The following is a 13,815-nucleotide window of genomic DNA, read 5'->3' on the forward strand; positions in this document are numbered from 1 at the left end:
AAATCAGACTATAAGTTAATGCACTCTATGATTACAAGTTTTAAAATGTATATTTATTATAATAATATGAAGACAATTTGGACTGCTATAGAGTTTAGTTCCTAGTATGTTCATTATTTTTAATAATTGATTACATTCATGATAAAAAAAATCTGACACCCAGATATATGTGAGCTTGAAAAAATTCTCTGGGACATTTATGATTAAATTGCACATTTGCATGCTGTAAGCAAATTAATTTCCCAGTGTTTCACTAAATTCATATACAAGATTAGGAAAAATGTTATTTATTGAGTCTTTATTTTTATATTTCTTTAACTTTATTTTTTTTACTTTATTGATACATTTATGTATATATACCTCATTTTTTCCGTAAATTATTACAGGATGGGAGATGTTATTTCTGTTTTTGTATTCATGTATTCAGTGCATACTGGAATTGCTACTGTGTGTAGGCCTTGGGGGTACCAGGTGCGCTGATGATCCAGAAGCTTCACACAGACAACAAAATAGTCACTTTTGGTCATGATTGGAGATGTGATAAGGTGGCAGAATGTCTTCCCGGGTAGGGAGATTATCTTGGATCATCTGAGTGGACCCCGTTCTATGACATGCGTCTTCATGAAAGTAAAGATGGAAGAAGGGGTCAGGAGCCAAGGAATATGGGTGATCTCCAGCCAGAAGCTGGAAATGACAAGGAAACAGGACTATCTCTAGGGCCTTCACCAAGGAATGTGGCCTTGCTGACAACTTGATTTAAGTCTGGGGAGCTCTACTTCAGAAACTACCTGACAGAACTGTGAGGTAATAAACTCAGGTGGCTCGAAGCCATTGAGTTTGTGGAGATTTGTCATAGCAGAAAGGGCACACTAACAGCCAGGGTAAAGGACATCATGTGATTGTGTGGGACAAAGTGCCTGCACTTCATTGCAGGTGTCTGCACCAAGTTCTGGGGGGAGGGGAAGGTGAGCGGGAATGGGGATGAAGGATATCCCCATTTTATAGTCCTTAATTTTATGTGAGCGTTAAGAGGTGCCTACTCATGGTCAACTAATTGCATGTGTGTACTCCTGTAATTTTTTGCTTTTTAGTACCTTTTTGGTACTGCCTTTATTTGGTTATTCGTAATAGTTTTTCTGTTGATGTTTTAAAAACTGGGTGGAAGATTAAACAACACCAGTACTGCCAACCACCCGAATTCTAGTGGGTAACTTCTAAAATTTAAAAAGTAACGAAATAGGGGCGCCTGGGTGGCTCAGTTGGTTGAGCGTCCGACTTTGGCTTGGGTCGTGATCTCACAGCTTGTGGGTTCAAGGCCCGCATCAGGCTCTGTGCTGATGGCTCAGAGCCTGGAGCCTGCTTCGGATTCTGTGTCTCCCTCTCTCTCTGCCCCTCCCCTGCTTACACAGTCTCTCTCTCTCAAAAATAAATGAACATTAAAAAAAATTTTTTAAATAAAAAGTAAAGAAATATATACATATGTTTTAAAAAATTAGAAGTACTTAAAGGTATATTACAAAATATAGTAATATAGTGGTTCTCTCACTGTTCACCATGGTTCATCCCCCCCCCCCCCCCTTGCCGGGAGCAACTACTTTATCTTCTTTTGGCTTCTCCTTATGTCATTTATACATTTCCATATTCTAAATAAAATGAGTATACCATTATCTTCCAATACATCAATATTAGATATTGTCTATTGATATCCTATTCTGGTAAATACATAAGGCATAGCTTTCTCATGCCACTGTTCTCTTCCCTTCCTCATCATTGAATTTTTTTTCACTTTATTTTTATTGTGGTAAAATATGCATAACATAAAATTTACCATCTTAACTATTTTTAAGTCTGTAGTTCAGTGGTATTAAATATTCATGTCATTGTGCAGCCATCACCACCGACCATGCCCATAACTCTTTTCATCTTGCAGAGTGAAAACTCTGTGTTCATTAAACGATAACTCCCCATTCTTTCTTTCTCCCATTCCTGGCAACCACCATTTTACTCTCTGTTTGGATTTGACTACTCTAAGTACCTCATGTAAGTGAAATTATACAGTATCTGTGTTTTTTTGACTAACTTATTTCGCTTAGTATAATGTGCTGAAGGTTCATCCATGTTGTAGCATATGTCAGAATTTCTTTACTTTTTAGGGCTTAATAATGTTCCCTTGTATGTATATGTCACATTTTACTTATCCATACATCAGTTGATGGACACTTGGGTTGCTTCCACATTTTACTTATTGTGAATTATGCTGCTGTGAACATGGGGGGCAAATGTTTTCAAGATGCTGCTTTCAATTCTTTTGGGTGTATCCACAAAAGCAGAATTGATAGATCATATGTTACTTCTATTTTTAATTTGTTGAGGAATCACCATACTGTTTTCCACAGTGGCTATATCATCTCATTGCTGAATTTTTATTTTTATTCTTAATTTTTTAAATGTTTATTTATTTTAAGAGAGAGAAAGAGAAAGAGAAAAAGAAAGAAAGAGAAAGAGAAAAAGAGAGAACACCCAAGTGGGGAAGAGGCAGAGAGAGAGGGAGCGAGAATCCCAAGCAGGCCATGCACTGTCAGTGCAGATCCCGATGCGGGGCTTGAACCCATGAACTGTGAGATTGTGACCTGAGCCAAAACCAAGAGCCAGTTGCTTAACAGACTGAGCCACCCAAAGGCCCCTTAATGCTGAAGTTTTAGATAAACAGTTATTCTGTGTTGACACTGTTATGTGTGTCTAACCATCATCAACAGCCAAGCACTGAAGTTTACTATAATTTTGCTTCTTGTTTTTTTCATCTGAAATTAATAATTGCCTTGCTTTTATGTACTTAGGTTCCTTTGTACCTATTACTAATTCTTCCCACATTTTTCAGTGACCTGACAGTATAATTTCTCACAAAGTCGATCATAATAAGCAGTCTATTACTTCTAATATTTTTACTTAGAGACATTTCTTCTGCAGACATACTTTCTGGGCCATAATCCTGAGGATTTTTTTGTGCTTTTCTCCTAGTTTGGAATCCCTATTTCATGGATCTAATGTGGGTTTGTCTTTTTTTTTTTTTTTTTTGTGCGTGTTTTTCTTTTCTCTTTTGGGTTATTTCCTTGTTTTGTCCGAATGTATCCTTTGTTAGTTTCATCTAGTTAAAACAAAAAAACCTAGCCCTCATCTGACCCAATTCATCGGCTGTCTCTTTTGAGGTCTCTTCTCACCATTAGCATGAAGGCCTGTTTGCTTCTCCCCTGTTTGCTTCTCTCTTGGCTCCCCTGTTTTCTGCTTCTTATATATATTTTCCTGATTTACAATCTTGATTGTCCTTTTCCTATAAATACTTATTATAATACTGTAATAAGGACTCTGAGAAATATGGAGATATACAAGACTCCTTCTGCCCATAGTGAGTCTACAGAACAGGAGGACAGAAAACAAATATATGTAATACAAATTAATTTAAGTGTGTAACAAGATCACAATCCAAGGGCTTTTCCAGGATCCATGTTTTTTAAAGCTTTTTTTTTTCCCAGGAGAGCTGCATTAGCAGGGGAGAGGGGTGGGTCTGGGAGGGGGAGGGAAGAGAGAGAGAGAGAGAGAGAGAGAGAGAGAGAGAGAGAGAGAGAGAGAGAGAGAGAGAGAGAATGTCTTAAACAGGCTCCACACTCAGCACACACACAGTTCATGGAGCTCAGTTCCACACTCCTGGACACGACCTGAGTTGAAATCAAGAGGCTGACACTCAACCGACTGAGCCACCCAGGTGCCCCCATGTGATTACTTTCTGGATAAAGAGGAGCAGTGACCTTTTATGAACTTAAAGCAAGGAAATCTAATTGGGCTGGGATGTTCTCAAGAAGGTGGTCCTTACCCCTGAAAGAATTGGCAGGATTTTGATAAGTGGAGGTGGTTAGAAGGACATTTTTATGTGGATATGAAGTTTTTGGGTGGACACAGTATTAAGAATATCCTAGAACAATAGGAGCATACCATGTTGATCTGAAGAGAGTTTTGGAGAGAACTAGGGAATAAGTTAGAAAAGTGAATTCGTGACAGATTGTGGAGGACATTGAGTTTCAGGAAAAGCAATTTGGGTTTATTCTAGGCAACCAAATGCTACTGGAGACTGTTTAGTAGGTAAATGCTCAGATGAGGCTGATGACTTTCTAGAATGGCTTATGAATGGGAACATAAAGCTTTCGTGCCTGGCTTTTTTGGCTTAGCAAAATGCATTTGAGATTCCATCCATGTTGTTGCGTCTGTCAGTTTATTGTTGAGTAGTATTCCATTGTATGCATACACCACAGTTTATCTATTTACCACCTGATGATATTTGGGTGATTACCTGTTCGGGGCCATTAGGAATAAAGCTGCCTCAAAGATTTGGATATGGATTTTGTGTGAATATGTGTTTTCATTTCTTTTGAGTAAATACTTGGGCGTAGGATTGCTAGATTGTTCTTGAGTACCTGGTTAACTTTATTAAAAAAGCTGTCAAACTGTTTTTCGATGGCGGTACCATTTTGCACTCCCATTTGCAATGTATGAGTGTGGCAGTTATTCTACATTTTCCCCAGTACTTGGTATAATAATTTTCTAAAGCCATTCTAATGTCTCATTGTGGCTTGAATTTACATTTCTCTGATGAGTACTGATGATGAGTATGTGCTTATTTACCATCCATGTATCTTCTATGATGGCCTGTTTAAATCTTTTACCCATTCATTTAAGAATTTGTTTATTGATGTGTGAAGATTGATGTTCATTGTAAAATCAAAGACTACAGAAAAGTACAAACAGGAAAGTGAACCACCTTAAATCCCAGCACCTAGAAATAACTGTTTTAATATTAACATTACAGGCATTTATCCTTTTATCTAAATATACAGACAGTCCTATGTATAAGACAGATGGATGGATGCATGATGAGATGGATGGATAGATGAGTGGATGGGGTAGAAAATATATATAAATATAAATGAGATTATATTACACATACTGATTTTTTTATTGTTATATAGTTCACATACCATGAAATCAACTCTTTTAAAGTGTACAACTCAGTGATTTTTAGCATATTCACCATGTTGTGCAACCACAGCAATACTCTTAATTTCAGAACATTTTATCACCCCAAAGAGAAACACAATACCCATTAGCAGTCAATCCACATTGCCTTCTTCTCCAGTCCTAGGCAACAACTAATCTCTCTTCATTCTGTGTGGATTTACCTCTTTTGGAAATTTCATATAAACATGAATGGAATCACACAATATGTAGCCTCTTATGTCTGGCTTCTTCCACTTGGCATACTTTCAAGGTTGATACATGTTATAGCGTGTATCACTATTTCACTCCTTTTTATGCTTGAGTATATACTACATGTATACTACATTTTATCTATCCATTTCTCTATTGATAGACATTTGGGTTGATTCTACCATTTGGCTATCAGAAATAATGATGTTATATGAAAATTTGTGTGCAAGTGTAGATATATGTCTTCAGTTCCCTTGGGTTTAAACACTTAGGGTGTAATTGTTAGTATCCACTTTTAGCATTTTTTTTTTCTTATTATGGAGCTTTGAGGCATAAAAAGTTTTAAAGGTTGAATATACAGGAATGTATATCTCTTAAATGTTTAAATTTATTTATTTTGAAAGAGAGAGAGAGAGAGAATTCATGAGTGATCACAAGTGAGGGAGGGGCAGGGCGAAAGAGGGAGAAAGAGAGAATCCCAAGCAGGCTCCACGCTGTCAGCGCAGAGCCTGATGCAAGGCTAAGTCTCATGAACTGTGAGATCATGACCTGAGATGAAATCAAGAGTCGGATGCTTAACCAACTGAGCCACGTAGTTGCCCCAGGAATGTAGTTGCCCCAGATACATTCCATGGACTGAAACTCCATGATAGTTCTATGTATTAGTTTTGACTTCGGTTTAATGAAGGGTTTATAGAAGCTTGATTTTCCAATGTTTTCCAAATGTAATATTATTAAATCAGTTTAAAGAACCAATTTGTATTGATTTGAGTTGTTTTAAAATATGTAAATTAAGCCCTTAAAATTATTTTCATTTTATCATATTTCTTTAGATTTTACTGCTTCCTAGAATTCATTTAGTCACTTGTTGCATGAATATTTATTGATACTTCCTTTGAGTGTTAGGCATTATGCTAAGGTATTGAAATAAAATATCAGGGAATAACTTAATATACAATTAGGAGTTGTAAAATGGAGTCATGATTATTTTATGATATGGGTGTTATTTTGTTCATATTTATATGTCTCTCTCCCTCTTCTCACTATTCACATCACTCCTCTCATTCAGAATTATTCAAGATACACAGATCAATAAATATCCCAGTTACATTAGGCACTTAAATAATAAAGGTTCCTCGGAAGCTGTTAATGTGTTTTTCGGGGTTGCACGGTCTGGACTGTCACACCGAAAGTCATGGAAACGTGTGTGTCGTGTTGTTACTTGCAGCGTTGGCGACAGACAGAGCGCCTTGGAAGCTGAACTGAGGACAGTGCAGGCCTCTCGTAGGGATCTGGAGAACTTCCTGAAGTGGATACAAGAAGCAGAGACCACAGTGAACGTGCTTGCAGATGCCTCTCAGCGGGAGAATGCTCTTCAGGACAGCGGCTTGGCCAGGGAGCTCGCACAGCAGATGCAGGCAAGTGCACGGGACACTGCACCCAGTGCTTTTATTTTTACTGCGCTCTTTTGATGCAGCTGCATGCAAGTTTATTACCATTAAAAGGTGAGGTTGTTACCTAATTCTGTTAGGAGGTCCATGCTCCCCTGTGAATAATTGGTTTCTGGAAATAAGATCTATAAAAATACTTTTACTTAATAATAGAGGAAAACCCCGTTTTATGGGAGTAATAATTGTTTATTTAGACTAACAGACTCAGAGCTGTTCTGTTTTTGTCATTTTAAGCCCTATTACACTTAGCCTTATTGAATCCTAAATTATAAGGGCACCTCCTTTTAATATGAAGTTGTTTCTTTCTCCATTTATTATAAAGTACTTAATATAAAAGCTGCAAAGGCTCTGTGGCTTAATTTACAACTACGAACATTAGGCTTAAGAACATTATTACTTTTATGTCATTAGCTCGATACTATGATTGTATATGGAGTCTAAGGTTCAACTATCTCTCCTCTACGAAACATGCTAACACAAAATCTTTCCTTTACAAAAGTTTATGAGAAATGTCACGTAGCACATCTGTATCTTTTCTCTGCCCCCAAGTACAACTGCTTCAGTGCCCTTGAATTTACCATCTTTGTATAGAATGACCTAATCCGGCCAATCACAGGCCTTCTCATTTAGGACTTGGTGTGAAAACCTATTTTAGTGGAGAAGTCTGCTTGTCTACCAGTTTCACATCTGCATATTTCTTTATGTCTTGTCAGTCTCACGTCATTCTGACAGTTATTATTTCTGATATGCTTGTGAACTCATGGCTCGGTGCCATCTGAGGCATGTCCGTCCTGTCCCGGCTGATCACTTGGCTCCTCAAGGGCAGACATTATGTTACTCCATATTGTTGCCTAGTGTCATACGTGTACATTCTAGGTAAATACTGACCACTTCCTGTGGACCCTAACTTCACCATTATGAAATTCAGTGTGATGATCTTTTTGAGTCTTTTCTTAGAATTCTTTTCCCTTGAAATATCAGAATGTTCACAAATATACAAATCTGGTTAAAGGGTACAGTAGCTTTCTGGGAATTGTTCTTATTCTTCTTTTTTTTTTTTTTAACATTTATTTATTTTTGAGACAGACAGAGAGAGAGAGAGCATGAACAAGGGAGGGTCAGAGAAAGAGGGAGACACAGAATCTGAAACAGGCTCCAGGCTCTGAGCTGTCAGCACAGAGCCTGACGCGAGGCTCGAACCCATGGACCGCGAGATCATGACCTGAGCCGAAGTCGGACGCTCAACCGACTGAGCCACCCAGGCACCCCATAATTGTTCTTATTCTTACAAATTTTCTCTACATTTGAAATTATTTTCACTAAAAAGTTATAAATTATGTTTTTAAAAGGACCTTTCAGGAATAGACTTCTTTGTAACTTGTTCCCATGTGTAAAGACTATTAGGGTATTTTAATGGTGGAGTCCTCAAGATTAATTTAATGAAAATCCATGTTTAATTACATTACTTCTTACTTTTTATTCATTGCATAATACACTTGTGACTTGGTAATGAGGGTGACTGAGCAACTATCGAGGTTAAATATGTCCTTTGTCTTACCGTCTAGAATCTGAGGAAAACACCATACATGTTATTTGATAAAATATTTAGCTATCATCTCTTTTTCAGGGGGTTAGAGAGGGCTCTAACTGTAGGCAGATGCTAGAATATATTATTTTTTATGATTTAAACAACTGGAAGCCAGACTTATAAATGCTCACGGATGCTTACTTTACGTAATGGTGTTAAATTCAAAAGACACCAGGCTGTGCATTTGAGGCTGCAACAGTGTATAGACAATGAGTGAAGGAGGCTTGACGTGAACCTTGATGATGAAGATCAGCAAAACAGACCTATTTTAAAGGTTGATAATGTCTTCTGGCACATTTTATCTTGGGATATATTTTTACCATAGCCAAAATTCTTCTCAATACTTAACGAATACTCAAAACTGAGGAAATACATGTAAATGAAGATGTGAAAATCTTTCCAAATAAAAATAACTAAGCCTAAGATTGCTTGTCTTCTGGCAACCAGCATCAAGAAAGAAAGCTTGCTGACTGAAATTATGGCATGTGTAGTAAATGTCTCTCGAAAATAATTTAATGTTGCTGAAATTTAATGTTGTGACTCCTAAGAAGTATTAAAGAGGGGCATTTATTAAGAGCCTGTTACAGTGCCTTTGTTTGTCTAAGGATAAACACATGTATTTGTTTTTGTTTAGGGTATTTCCCATGATAGTAATTTGCATGATTTTTCACTGCCTTGATCCTTTTAAAAATGATCTTCATTTTATTTTATTTTTTAAAACTATCGTCTTCTGTGTATTTATTTATTTTTGAGAGAGAGAGCAAGAGCACAAATAAAGGAGGGGCAGAAAGAGAGAGAGAGACATAATCTGAAGCAGGCTCCAGGCTCTGAGCTATCAGCTTAGAGCCTGATGTAGGGCTCGAACTCACAAATCCTGAGATCATGACCTGAGCTGAAGTCACGATGCTCAACCGACTGAGCCGCCCAGGTGCCCCAAAATGATCTTCATTTTAAAACATTCTCTCTATTTTATTAAAAAAATGCTATGGCTTTATTTTTGGCACCTTATAAGTAGATGCATGTAGAGACTTAGTACCTTTTGCTTAGTATTCCTGAGATGAGAGAACTTAAATTATCCTGTGACTTTTTGTGCTGGTGACTCGTCCTTTTGTGGGAGTGAATAGAGAATGAAAATGCAAACTTTTTTGGGAAGGAAAAGATGTTTGTTGAAGAAAATAAATGTACAAACAAAAGTGCCTGAAATTATAAAATGCATTTTCTGGTGGCATGGTGGGGGTGGGGGTGGGTGGGCGGTTTAGGGGTGTGCTAAAAAAGGTGGAATGAGGGCCTTGGCGTATGTGTGCCCTGTGCACAAGGGGTGTATGTAGAACTGCTTACATGTCACACTCGCTGTTTGTACTTGCTCCGTGTCTCATGACAGCTGGATACAGAGATAGAGGAGTATTTCATGAAGATGAAGAAGCTTATTCTGTATTCATCTTAAGGTAATTTTGGGTGAATTTTGATAAACGATAGTTTAGAAGCACAATGCAAGATGAAGATTCATTTCTGGGAGTATGCTATGATACATGCCATTTCTGTTAAGGATGGATGACCATTTGGTTTTATGTATTTATGTTTCATTGCCTGACTGCAAGGCAGTAAGGCTTTACTCCTCAGCAGAGCTGGCAAGAGAAAACCCAGTCCTTTGGAGAGAGAAGCTCTGAGTTTCTGAGTGGTTCAGGTCACAGAGGGTCTTGTTCGACTTGCTGAGTTTTTTATATCGTAACCCAGTGGCAACAGGGAGAAGTCATTGAAGAGTGTTGTTGAGCAAGAGGGTGATGCAAGGGGATTTGTGTTTTATAGGACTCTAGCTGGTGGCATTGCGAGGAATGGGTTTGAACTGGGCAAGATTAATAGCAGTGCATGAGGTCTGGTAAGATAGTCTTGCAGCCATCTGGTGAGAGGTGATTATGAGCAAAAATGAGGCAATCACAGGGGGAATAGACCTAATGTCTTGATAGTATGGTAGAGAGGGAGAAGATTGCCAGGTGGGATTAGAGCCTGAGATGAGGAATAGAAGGAAAGAGCAAGTCAGGGCAAGGGTGCAAGTTGGTGTGGAGTGTGAAGGAATGCGACGTTTCATTTGGACTATGTTGAAATAAGGTTTGTGAGTAACATCCAGGAGGAGATGCCCCAGTATGCAGCAGTCACTGTGTTTCTATATTTAGGTGAGGGAATTTGGCTAAAGTGCAGAAACTTTTTTTTCCCCCCTTTGGAATGAAAGCCTACTATTGGCTTCCCTATCAGTTTATCTGTTCGTTCAAATGCATTTATTCTGAATTTTCCTGTCTACGTTCTAGGATATTATTATCATTTTAATTATATTTCAAAATATAAGCTTTACATTTTGGCAGTAACCAATTAATAGAGCTAATCTGATTCTTTCCTGGAGAAAATCCTGCTGCCCTGCTGCCTTTCTGGGTTGTTCTTACAGTAAGTAGGTGGCTGTTTTTGCTCTCGCACAAGATGTGTTTTTGGATTATTATATTTTCATCTCCTGTGTTCTCTTTCAGCCTAATTTTCATCCTCTCACTCCATAGGTGCAGACTTTGATGATTTAGATTGTTGCCGATCTTCCCTGGTACCCAGCTCCATAGCCAGCATTGTGTTTGGGGGTGCGGGGGTGGTATACCTCTGTTGTGCAAACTTTATCTGCTGGTTCAGGGACAGGAATTACAACTTCATATATTTTTTTTTGATAGCAGCTTTATGACATATAATTCCACGTTTCACACAATCCGTCCATTTAAAGTGTACAGGTCAGTTGTTTTTAAGTGCGAAAGGTATGTAACAATCACTACAATCAAACAGAACATTTTCCTCATCCCAAAAAGAAATCACAGGCCACTTAGCTATCAATCCCCCATTACCAACCCTCTAACCCCCTGCCCCTAAATAATCACAAATCTACTTTCTGGTTCTGTATATTTGTATGATAACTTAATATTTTTAATTACATCATTAATTGACTGCCTCTTCCGATTCTGGCTTTGTAGAGATAATTTTGATGTTGTTAGCCTATCCAGAGGGAGGCAGTAGAGGTTCTCAGTATAGACCTGCAGGGAAAAAAATATACAAGCAGAAGCAGAAAAATACACAAAAACACTGCTTGACAAACACAACAACTCTGTAAGACCCAATATAGGACTTTCAATCATGCTATAACCTGAAGGGCTGAGAAAGCAGACAAAGTAAAAGAAGAGAAACAAATACTTTCAACACTGTATTTCTTTCAAAGAACCGTGACAACATTAGAGAAATAGCAGCCTTACCTGGGTTATTAGTTTGAGCAGGACACTGATAATGAGAAACGTCTGTCTTCTATTTCTGGCTGTGCCCCTTGACCCAGTCATTTAATCATTCTGGGTGATTTTGCTCATTTCCTAAGGGTACTTTACCCCAATTGATATTTGTAATAGTATCCAAGCTGCAGTGGAAAACACATCTCCCATATACACATACATATAAAACCCCCAAACTCTGTCCTGCGTTTTTATATCGTATAATCATGTTTTATATTTCTTACTCATAAAATTAAAACAGCTTTATGGCAAATAAAATGAGATCACGAAGATGCTGTCTAAGGGGAAACGTGGTAATTTAGAATGTTAGCAGTCAGTTACAGACTTTTTAAAAATTTTATTAACTTTACTGTTTAATTAGAGAAGTCCTAACCTAACATTAGAAATTCAGTTTCTAGTGGCTTTTCTCCTAGGCAAGCATCAGAGAGCCCACGGACGACACTGCTTTTAGAGTGCTGTAGGTAAAGCCACATACCCCCCCTCCCCACAGGCATTTTTTGTTTCGTTTTGTTTTAGATGGTCTTGTTCTGAGACCTGTCTGGAGGTGATTTATAGCACTTAATGTATGGGCTGCTATCATTAGAGTCAGGTACGTTTCTGCTCTTCTCAAGATTTATAACAATGTCTATTCAGTCATCCCACAGAGCACGGCCCGAGCTGCATTCAGTCGGGGAGTGAACGCATCTCTCAGAGTGAGTGAATGAATGCCACTCCATCTCTTAATATAAACTAGCTTCAAGGCATGCACCGTGGTGATGTGTTGAATCTCCGTTCCCAGGAGATGTCTGCTATGTATCTGCAGCTTTAATGTTTCACTTAATATCCTTTTTGGCTACACAGCCAGAGCGCACTCCTCTCCAGCAGCAGGCAGCGTTTGGCTCAACAACTTGCTCATTGTCTGGCCATGCCGAGCTGAGCAAGTACCGGCTGTGAGCATCTGCTGGGGGGCTTTCTTTGTGGCGTTTGTATGTGTTTTTTAAATTGAGAAGAAGTTGAAGGAATACCAGCCTCCTTTTGCCTAGCATCTAAACCCCTGTATCTTTCAAATGCATTCCTGGAAACGAGCATGCTCAGAGAACTGGCAAATCATTGTCCAGTGACCGGGAGGAAATGATCATTGCTCTTCATTTATAATGCAAATTCTGAGGTGTCTCCAGAAGTGTGGTAAACTTAAAATGATGGCTGTGGTGAGAACATCTCTGCAGAAAGTTGTGGTTTTGTTACATCGTTTACAAAGGATGGCAGTTTCTTCTCCTCGGTATCAGAAGCTCTGTAAGGTAACTGAGTGATTGAAAATGAGGATCTCGGGTGTCTGACAATTCTACTGTTTCTCAGGCTCTAAAAACTAACCTTTCAGCGTTCTTAGCAAGGAAAGATTCCTTTTCTTAGTGACGGATTGTAAGAGCTGTTAAAGTGAGTTGCTTCATTAAATTTTGTTTAGGAATCTAAAACAAGTATTGTTTCAGTGCATATTTTATTTTGCATTTGACGAAAACCTATCTTCTGAGAAGGGCTGATAAACTGTTTGGAGAAAATATGGCAAAACTACATTCATTAAGACCTGTTACCTCCGTGATACTTTGTAGGGTCTTAATATTGCATGCTATATTAATTTTGTGTAAATTTTAGTAAATGTAAAAGAACAGTTTAAAATAATCTTTCAGTAGATTACTTAAAAACTATCTATCCCTTTAGAGCTAATTGTTTTTTTCAATTAAAAAAAAATAAAGCACATTTTAGAAACTCCTAGACTGAATCTCATCGTAAAATATCCCCTATACTCTTGAATCTTCATATGCTATAGTTAAACTTGAAGAACTTAATTTTATTTGAACAGGTGGATTAAGTACACTTTCAGGAGGCAACTTGTTTGACAGTTGCAAATTTCAAATACTACGTCATCCTAATCATAAACCATTGAATGAGCTCCTGTATTAAAAAAAAAAGTTAGCTCTTCTATTTTTCATCATCGTTTTGTTTGATTTATACCAGGTTCATAGTGCCTCATTACTTTTGTCAAAAACTCGAGCAGTTTGATCAAAAGGAAGGAATTCTACCAGGAATGTTAAAGCAATTTATTATAGCACCGCAGTATCACATTCTTCCTTCACATCATGCTCTCAGTACCATTCTCAAGAATATCTTGTTGCCCTGTTAGCTGCCCAAACTCATTTGGAACTGGAACAACTGTCTCTAGGGCAATATTAATTTTCTG

The 13,815-nt window shown here is 38.0% G+C and overlaps 1 protein-coding gene across 6 annotated transcripts in view; it reads left to right on the forward strand.

Annotated features, from left to right (window-relative positions):
• UTRN (utrophin) overlaps window positions 1-13,815 on the forward strand; it is a 491,097-nt gene that overhangs the window by 247,625 nt on the left and 229,657 nt on the right. For 5 of the 6 annotated variants that reach the window (XM_045058165.1, XM_045058163.1, XM_045058164.1 and 2 more), the window contains exon 50: window positions 6,485-6,674. In XM_045058165.1, coding sequence (XP_044914100.1) covers window positions 6,485-6,674 — 190 coding nt within the window. Of the gene's footprint in view, window positions 1-6,484; window positions 6,675-9,621; window positions 12,878-13,815 lie in introns of those variants that run through there. The other variant, XM_045058166.1, reaches the window with a different exon arrangement.

Source organism: Felis catus, chromosome B2 (genome assembly GCF_018350175.1).
Source record: "Felis catus isolate Fca126 chromosome B2, F.catus_Fca126_mat1.0, whole genome shotgun sequence".
Classification (NCBI taxonomy): domain Eukaryota; kingdom Metazoa; phylum Chordata; class Mammalia; order Carnivora; family Felidae; genus Felis; species Felis catus.